The 9,290-nt window shown below is 48.0% G+C and overlaps 1 protein-coding gene across 1 annotated transcript; it reads right to left on the minus strand.

Moving 5' to 3' along the window:
* Positions 1–3,360: 3,360 nt before the first annotated feature.
* On the minus strand, positions 3,361–8,748 carry LOC131535966 (uncharacterized). Its single transcript, XM_058768533.1, has 22 exons — positions 8,737–8,748; positions 8,516–8,537; positions 8,353–8,380; positions 8,194–8,269; positions 7,954–8,103; positions 7,660–7,868; positions 7,470–7,573; positions 7,212–7,330; positions 6,919–7,086; positions 6,616–6,815; positions 6,401–6,529; positions 6,150–6,330; positions 5,783–5,959; positions 5,424–5,632; positions 5,238–5,335; positions 5,055–5,083; positions 4,925–4,946; positions 4,761–4,788; positions 4,602–4,677; positions 4,362–4,511; positions 4,068–4,276; positions 3,361–3,983 (listed from the first exon to the last, which is right to left on the minus strand). The coding sequence occupies exons 1-22, from the start codon at positions 8,746–8,748 to the stop codon at positions 3,872–3,874; spliced, it is 2,508 nt and encodes an 835-aa protein (XP_058624516.1). The 3' UTR covers positions 3,361–3,871.
* Positions 8,749–9,290: the final 542 nt, after the last annotated feature.

Consider the following 9,290-nt stretch of genomic DNA (forward strand, 5'->3'; position numbering starts at 1 on the left):
AGTTTACATGGGCAGCTGGAGCAAGCCAAAGTTTACTCACGCTGGAGACATTTTCATTCAGCTTTTGCAAATCCTTCAAGGTAGCGTAGACTGAGAAGTTGCCAAAGTTCTTCTCCAGCCAGTCAGCGGTGCTCGTAGTTTTGGCAAGACAGGCAGGATCTGGAATGAACAATGGGGGAATTAAACAGAGCACCACTGAACTGGCGAAACACCCGTGACAAGCCGAGACGTTGAAGGATGCCTAGGGAACTACAGCATGACGGATGGCAACTCAGGACAGTGATAGGACTTTGAGTACCTGTTAGGTCATCTCTCGAGAGGAAGGGTTGGATAAAATCAGTGAAGACGACCTGTTGTTTCCCCACCTCCATGAGGGACGCTTGACGGCTGAGAGCCTGCACCCTAATTCGGAAAAGATTGTCGACCGTTAAAGAATGCTCAACTTCGCCCCTGACTACCGCTTCAGGATTTCCTGAGAATACTTACACAACTTGGTACGTGTCGCAACTGAAGTTCTTGGAGCTAAGACAGGAAAGGAAGTCTCTGGAGACTGCTGGCAAGAATGGTCTCAGCTTTCCCCGGAACCAGTCGGTAACGAAGCTGACATCTGTCAGCTGTGCGACGCTGAAGTTGTTGACTTTCACCTCCAATGGCATCGAGAACGTGGGACTCAGGCTGATGGTCACTGAGGTTCTGTGAAAGCAAAGGGACATATCTCAACGTAGAGCTCAGAGGCAGCACTTCATCTCCTGTTCCAGAAAGCAGGGCTGTCACTCACTTTGTTGGAGTACGCTGACAGAGCAGCCTCCAGAACTCCCGCGACTTTCTGGAAGAAAAGCTTCCACGTCCCTGCGCTGCTGTTCATGCTGCTCGGCGCCTTGCAAGTCAGCAGTGTGACGAGGTTGTCAGAGGAAAGAGATGATGCGACCTTGAAAGAAGCGGACAGATTTGTGCAGTCAGTGAACCAGGACTCTTTGCAAAGACAGGCATTCAGGTGCACCGTTCAAGGGAGACTTACCGAAGAGCAGGCATAATCAGAGATGCCGAAGTCGCACAGCTGGTTCGAGGAAGGAGGCTGGCTCCCAAGTTGACCACTGCAAGGCAGAAAAACATGTTATCCATTTTCACCACTTTAAAGCCTATTTCTGCTCTCAGCAGGCACCAAACCGATACTCACCTGTTGACACTTCCACACAGCCTCACCTCTGCAAAGCAAAAGAAAAAAAAAAAACAATAAAACGAAAGATGAGGTCTAGAATTTACTAGCTATCTCATGATTTTTTTTTTACAAACTTATGAAATTCTATCAATCGCAAACTAGCATCCTGTGTTCTGACTCACCGTCCACTATTGTTTCGTTGCACTGGTGATAGGGAAGACAAAGAAAGGAAAGATAAGAAAACAATTATGTACAGCTTCTAATTGAGCTTGAACTTTACTCATAACCGATGTAAGACAATGAAGCACTTACGGAACCGACAGGGCGAGGAGGCTTGCAGTCTGAGGAAAAAAACAAGACAAACAAGACTTCTGTCAATGGGAGCCCACTTGCGTATTGTTTACATTCACGTGCATTTGGTAAGAGCTCTTTCGGTTTACCAAAGAACAACACTTCGTTCTTTACGTATTTGAGGGAGCGTTGGTCAGGCCATACCTTCTGGTGGTGACTTTTGAAGTTCGTCTATGCTTGACTTCAGCTCCACTCGAACTCCAGATGGGAGAACCGCCAAAGCGTTCTCCAGGCCTTTCAATCTGTGGAAACGTGCAAAAATGGAAAATCTCAACATTTACTTCTACTCACCGAATAAAGACATGAAACCAAGGGAGCCAGATTGTTTACATTGCTTTGTAAGAGTCACAGGTGAGGTCGGTGGGGATCACCACCAGAACTGAAGGACGGAAGCTGGCCAGCAGGACCACCAGGTTGATTTGGAACCACAGCTCATAGTCGCTGGTTTGGAAGACAGGGAATTTGGGAGCCAGAGCCGTCAAAGTCAGGTTCAGTATTGCGTCCCGGACGTCCGCGTTGGCGATGTAGGTGATGTTTTCCTGAGAGCGGAGGGTGGGGGAAGAGATACCTTTAGCACCACGTTGGGACCTTCTAGCAAGGCCTGCTTGTTCGCAAGCAGCGCATTCTTGGTCCAAGCCATTAAGGATAAATTCCATTAAAAAGAAAAAAAGAATAAAAAGAAAAAGGACTTACCTCCTTGCTGACCTCCACGAACGTTTCAAAGAATCTCTCTAGCTGCCCCTCGTCTGAGGATTCTAGGATGCTGTTCAACACCTCCTTCACCACGGTCACATTTTCAAGAGCACCGTGGACGGATCCAACAGCAGCTCTGCTTTCTGGTCAGGTGACAGGGATTCCAGAGCTGCCAGCTGAGGTGAACAAAACAAAACAAATAACGCATGACTGTTGGTGACTTGCTCTCTTTTCCCAATGATATACAGAAAAGAAGAAAACAAACTATCAAAGAAAGAAAGAAAGAAAGAAACAAAAATGGCTGCCAGCCAAAGGCTCCCTTAAAGCTGTGTGAGAAGAGAAGCATAACAAAAACAGGTGATTTACCCCGCTGATGTTCAGCTCCTTGAGGTCTGTGTAATTGGCCACCGTGGTGAATGGACCCAAGTTGATGCCAAGCCACTCAGTATCGTTTCCGATGTCCTTTCTGCAATCTGTTTTTAAAGATAAGAGCGGAAGAAGATCAGCCTGCGCCGGTGCACTGCTGTGAAGCCAGCACACAAAACCCCTGACCGGTCAGCTTAAACAAAACCAGCGACGCGCCTGCCGGCAACAGAGAGGTGGAAGTGAAAGCACGTCCTGGAAGGTCTACCTGGATTGTTGAATTGGACGGCAAATTCCTTCAGGCGCCCACCAGAATCCTGGTTATCTCCTGCCTCCTGGTGAATGTCATGTTGTGGAAAACATCTCCCATTCCCTCAACGCTGCAACAGAGAGGCACAGAAGAGTGTTAAGGTGGGCGTGTCGATGCAGATCGACAAGCTTCCTTTCTCCACATTCAGGCACTCACATCACATGGTAGTTGGTGCAGTTGACGCCAGCTGTGACCTTAAGCAGCATTTCGGCGGTGAAACTGGGGAGGATAGGGATGAGCTTCACGGTGAACCACACTTCCCAGTCATGAGCCACAAATTGCTGGAACTTCAGTTCAATGATTACGAAGGTTCGGTTCATCATCACGCCTCTCACAGCAGGGGTGATATCGAATCTGCAGGGACACAACACCGAGTGTGAATGGCAATGCATTAAAATAGCGGTCCTCGCGGTTTCCACGCCGCCTCTGTCAGACCCGTTGACTCATTGACTTGCCTGAGAAGTTGCTGTTAGCTCCAGAAACTCCTCCACGTTCTTGAAAGCGTCGCCATCCTCCAGGCGGTCGAACACAGCGTGGATCTGATTGGTGTCGTTCAGCGCTCCGGAGCTCAGTGTCAGTTCAGCTACTTGGGTAGGGCTCAGCAGTTCCAACGATTCAAACTGAAGCACAACATGGACAGCAGATGTTATATCACAGATGAGGCCGTTCACTCAAAACCAAAAAATACATTCGTAAAATGATGACAGTTTACATGGGCAGCTGGAGCAAGCCAAAGTTTACTCACGCTGGAGACATTTTCATTCAGCTTTTGCAAATCCTTCAAGGTAGCGTAGACTGAGAAGTTGCCAAAGTTCTTCTCCAGCCAGTCAGCGGTGCTCGTAGTTTTGGCAAGACAGGCAGGATCTGGAATGAACAATGGGGGAATTAAACAGAGCACCACTGAACTGGCGAAACACCCGTGACAAGCCGAGACGTTGAAGGATGCCTAGGGAACTACAGCATGACGGATGGCAACTCAGGACAGTGATAGGACTTTAAGTACCTGTTAGGTCATCTCTCGAGAGGAAGGGTTGGATAAAATCAGTGAAGACGACCTGTTGTTTCCCCACCTCCATGAGGGACGCTTGACGGCTGAGAGCCTGCACCCTAATTCGGAAAAGATCGTCGACCGTTAAAGAATGCTCAACTTCGCCCCTGACTACCGCTTCAGGATTTCCTGAGAATACTTACACAACTTGGTACGTGTCGCAACTGAAGTTCTTGGAGCTAAGACAGGAAAGGAAGTCTCTGGAGACTGCTGGCAAGAATGGTCTCAGCTTTCCCCGGAACCAGTCGGTAACGAAGCTGACATCTGTCAGCTGTGCGACGCTGAAGTTGTTGACTTTCACCTCTCCAATGGCATCGAGAACGTGGGACTCAGGCTGATGGTCACTGAGGTTCTGTGAAAGCAAAGGGACATATCTCAACGTAGAGCTCAGAGGCAGCACTTCATCTCCTGTTCCAGAAAGCAGGGCTGTCACTCACTTTGTTGGAGTACGCTGACAGAGCAGCCTCCAGAACTCCCGCGACTTTCTGGAAGAAAAGCTTCCACGTCCCTGCGCTGCTGTTCATGCTGCTCGGCGCCTTGCAAGTCAGCAGTGTGACGAGGTTGTCAGAGGAAAGAGATGATGCGACCTTGAAAGAAGCGGACAGATTTGTGCAGTCAGTGAACCAGGACTCTTTGCAAAGACAGGCATTCAGGTGCACCGTTCAAGGGAGACTTACCGAAGAGCAGGCATAATCAGAGATGCCGAAGTCGCACAGCTGGTTCGAGGAAGGAGGCTGGCTCCCAAGTTGACCACTGCAAGGCAGAAAAACATGTTATCCATTTTCACCACTTTAAAGCCTATTTCTGCTCTCAGCAGGCACCAAACCGATACTCACCTGTTGACACTTCCACACAGCCTCACCTCTGCAAAGCAAAAGAAAAAAAAAAAACAATAAAACGAAAGATGAGGTCTAGAATTTACTAGCTATCTCATGATTTTTTTTTCACAAACTTATGAAATTCTATCAATCGCAAACTAGCATCCTGTGTTCTGACTCACCGTCCACTATTGTTTCGTTGCACTGGTGATAGGGAAGACAAAGAAAGGAAAGATAAGAAAACAATTATGTACAGCTTCTAATTGAGCTTGAACTTTACTCATAACCGATGTAAGACAATGAAGCACTTACGGAACCGACAGGGCGAGGAGGCTTGCAGTCTGAGGAAAAAAACAAGACAAACAAGACTTCTGTCAATGGGAGCCCACTTGCGTATTGTTTACATGCACGTGCATTTGGTAAGAGCTCTTTCGGTTTACCAAAGAACAACACTTCGTTCTTTACGTATTTGAGGGAGCGTTGGTCAGGCCATACCTTCTGGTGGTGACTTTTGAAGTTCGTCTATGCTTGACTTCAGCTCCACTCGAACTCCAGATGGGAGAACCGCCAAAGCGTTCTCCAGGCCTTTCAATCTGTGGAAACGTGCAAAAATGGAAAATCTCAACATTTACTTCTACTCACCGAATAAAGACATGAAACCAAGGGAGCCAGATTGTTTACATTGCTTTGTAAGAGTCACAGGTGAGGTCGGTGGGGATCACCACCAGAACTGAAGGACGGAAGCTGGCCAGCAGGACCACCAGGTTGATTTGGAACCACAGCTCATAGTCGCTGGTTTGGAAGACAGGGAATTTGGGAGCCAGAGCCGTCAAAGTCAGGTTCAGTATTGCGTCCCGGACGTCCGCGTTGGCGATGTAGGTGATGTTTTCCTGAGAGCGGAGGGTGGGGGAAGAGATACCTTTAGCACCACGTTGGGACCTTCTAGCAAGGCCTGCTTGTTCGCAAGCAGCGCATTCTTGGTCCAAGCCATTAAGGATAAATTCCATTAAAAGAAAAAGAATAAAAAGAAAAGGACTTACCTCCTTGCTGACCTCCACGAACGTTTCAAAGAATCTCTCTAGCTGCCCCTCGTCTGAGGATTCTAGGATGCTGTTCAACACCTCCTTCACCACGGTCACATTTTCAAGAGCACCGGTGGACGGATCCAACAGCAGCTCTGCTTTCTGGTCAGGTGACAGGGATTCCAGAGCTGCCAGCTGAGGTGAACAAAACAAAACAAATAACGCATGACTGTTGGTGACTTGCTCTCTTTTCCCAATGATATACAGAAAAGAAGAAAACAAACTATCAAAGAAAGAAAGAAAGAAAGAAACAAAAATGGCTGCCAGCCAAAGGCTCCCTTAAAGCTGTGTGAGAAGAGAAGCATAACAAAAACAGGTGATTTACCCCGCTGATGTTCAGCTCCTTGAGGTCTGTGTAATTGGCCACCGTGGTGAATGGACCCAAGTTGATGCCAAGCCACTCAGTATCGTTTCCGATGTCCTTTCTGCAATCTGTTTTTAAAGATAAGAGCGGAAGAAGATCAGCCTGCGCCGGTGCACTGCTGTGAAGCCAGCACACAAAACCCCTGACCGGTCAGCTTAAACAAAACCAGCGACGCGCGCCTGCCGGCAACAGAGAGGTGGAAGTGAAAGCACGTCCTGGAAGGTCTACCTGGATTGTTGAATTGGACGGCAAATTCCTTCAGGCGCTCCACCAGAATCCTGGTTATCTCCTGCCTCCTGGTGAATGTCATGTTGTGGAAAACATCTCCCATTCCCTCAACGCTGCAACAGAGAGGCACAGAAGAGTGTTAAGGTGGGCGTGTCGATGCAGATCGACAAGCTTCCTTTCTCCACATTCAGGCACTCACATCACATGGTAGTTGGTGCAGTTGACGCCAGCTGTGACCTTAAGCAGCATTTCGGCGGTGAAACTGGGGAGGATAGGGATGAGCTTCACGGTGAACCACACTTCCCAGTCATGAGCCACAAATTGCTGGAACTTCAGTTCAATGATTACGAAGGTTCGGTTCATCATCACGTCTCTCACAGCAGGGGTGATATCGGGAATCTGCAGGGACACAACACCGGGAGTGTGAATGGCAATGCATTAAAATAGCGGTCCTCGCGGTTTCCACGCGGCCTCTGTCAGACCCGTTGACTCATTGACTTGCCTGAGAAGTTGCTGTTAGCTCCGTCAGAAACTCCTCCACGTTCTTGAAAGCGCCGCCATCCTCCAGGCGGTCGAACACAGCGTGGATCTGATTGGTGTCGTTCAGCGCTCCGGAGCTCAGTGTCAGTTCAGCTACTTGGGTAGGGCTCAGCAGTTCCAACGATTCAAACTGAAGCACAACATGGACAGCAGATGTTATATCACAGATGAGGCCGTTCACTCAAAACCAAAAAATACATTCGTAAAATGATGACAGTTTACATGGGCAGCTGGAGCAAGCCAAAGTTTACTCACGCTGGAGACATTTTCATTCAGCTTTTGCAAATCCTTCAAGGTAGCGTAGACTGAGAAGTTGCCAAAGTTCTTCTCCAGCCAGTCAGCGGTGCTCGTAGTTTTGGCAAGACAGGCAGGATCTGGAATGAACAATGGGGGAATTAAACAGAGCACCACTGAACTGGCGAAACACCCGTGACAAGCCGAGACGTTGAAGGATGCCTAGGGAACTACAGCATGACGGATGGCAACTCAGGACAGTGATAGGACTTTAAGTACCTGTTAGGTCATCTCTCGAGAGGAAGGGTTGGATAAAATCAGTGAAGACGACCTGTGGTTTCCCCACCTCCATGAGGGATGCTTGACGGCTGAGAGCCTGCACCCTAATTCGGAAAAGATTGTCGACCGTTAAAGAATGCTCAACTTCGCTCCCCTGACTACCGCTTCAGGATTTCCTGAGAATACTTACACAACTTGGTACGTGTCGCAACTGAAGTTCTTGGAGCTAAGACAGGAAAGGAAGTCTCTGGAGACTGCTGGCAAGAATGGTCTCAGCTTTCCCTCGAACCAGTTGGTAACGAAGCAGACATCTGTCAGTTGTGCGGAGTGGAAGTTGTTGACTTTCACCTCTCCAATGGCATCGAGAACATGGGACTCAGGCTGATGGCCACTGAGGTTCTGTGAAAGCAAAGGGACATATCTCAAGGTAGAGCTCAGAAGCAGCACTTTATCTCCTGTTCCAAAAAGCAGGGATGTCACTCACTTTGTTGGAGTACGCTGACAGAGCAGTCTCCAGAATTCCCTCAACTTTCTGGAAGAAAAACTTCCACGTCTCTGCGCTGCTGTTCATGCTGCTCGGCGCCTTGCAAGTCAGCAGTGTGACGAGGTTGTCAGAGGAAAGAGATGATGCGACCTTGAAAGAAGCGGACAGATTTGTGCAGTCAGTGAACCAGGACTCTTTGCAAAGACAGGCATTCAGTTGCACCTTTCAAGGAAGACTTACCGAAGAGCAGGCATAATCAGAGATGCCGAAGTCGCACAGCTGATTTGAGGAAGGAGGCTGGCACCCAAGTTGACAACTGCAAGGCACAAAAACATGTTATCCATTTTCACCACTTTAAAGCCTATTTCTGCTCTCAGCAGGCACCAAACCGATACTCACCTGTTGACACTTCCACACAGCCTCACCTCTGCAAAGCAAAAAAATAACAATAAAACAAAAGATGAGGTCTAGAATTTACTAGCTATCTTATGATTTTTTTTTTTTTTTTACAAAGTGATGAAATTCTGTAAATTCCAAACTAGCATCCTGTGTTCTGACTCACCATCCACTAATGTTTCTTTGCACTGGTGATAGGGAAGACAAAGAAAGGAAAGATAAGAAAACCATTATGTACAGCTTCTAATTGGTCTTGAACATTACTTGTAACCGATGTAAGAATGAAGTACTTACCAAACCGACAGGGCGAGGAGGCTTGCAGTCTGAGGAAAAAAAACAAGACAAACAAGACTTCTGTCAATGGGAGCCCACTTGCGTATTGTTTACATTCACGTGCATTTGGTAAGAGCTCTTTCGGTTTACCAAAGAATAACACTTCGTTCTTTACGTATTTGAGGAGCGTTGGTCAGGCCATACCTTCTGGTGGTGACTGTTGAAATTTGTCTATGCTTGACTTCAGCTCCACTCGAACTCCAGATGGGAGAACCGCCAAAGCGTTCTCCAGGCCTTTCAATCTGTAGAAACGTGCAAAAATAGAAAACACTCAACATTTACTTCTACTCACCGAATAAAGACATGAAACCAAGGGAGCCAGATTGTTTACATTGCTTTGTAAGAGTCACAGGTGAGGTCGGTGGGGATCACCACCAGAACTGAAGGACGGAAGCTGGCCAGCAGGACCACCAGGTTGATTTGGAACCACAGCTCATAGTCGCTGGTTTGGAAGACAGGGAATTTGGGAGCCAGAGCCATCAAAGTCAGGTTAAGTATTGCGTCCCGGATATTCGCGTTGGTGATGTAGGTTATGTTTTCCTGAGAGCGGAGGGTGGGGGAAGAGATACCTTTAGCACCACGTTGGGACCTTCTAGCATTGCCTGCTC

The sequence above is a fragment of the Onychostoma macrolepis genome, chromosome 01, assembly GCF_012432095.1.
Source record: "Onychostoma macrolepis isolate SWU-2019 chromosome 01, ASM1243209v1, whole genome shotgun sequence".
NCBI classification, from domain to species: Eukaryota; Metazoa; Chordata; class Actinopteri; order Cypriniformes; family Cyprinidae; genus Onychostoma; species Onychostoma macrolepis.

Excerpts from the sequence above, each read along its gene's own strand:
- LOC131535966 (XM_058768533.1), bottom strand. Across the intron at positions 7,087-7,211 it reads TGAATGAAAATGTCTCCAGC|TTTGAATCGTTGGAACTGCT; the intron begins GTGAGTAAACTT and ends GTTGTGCTTCAG. Across the intron at positions 5,960-6,149 it reads AGGAGCTGAACATCAGCGGG|CTGGCAGCTCTGGAATCCCT; the intron begins GTAAATCACCTG and ends TGTTCACCTCAG.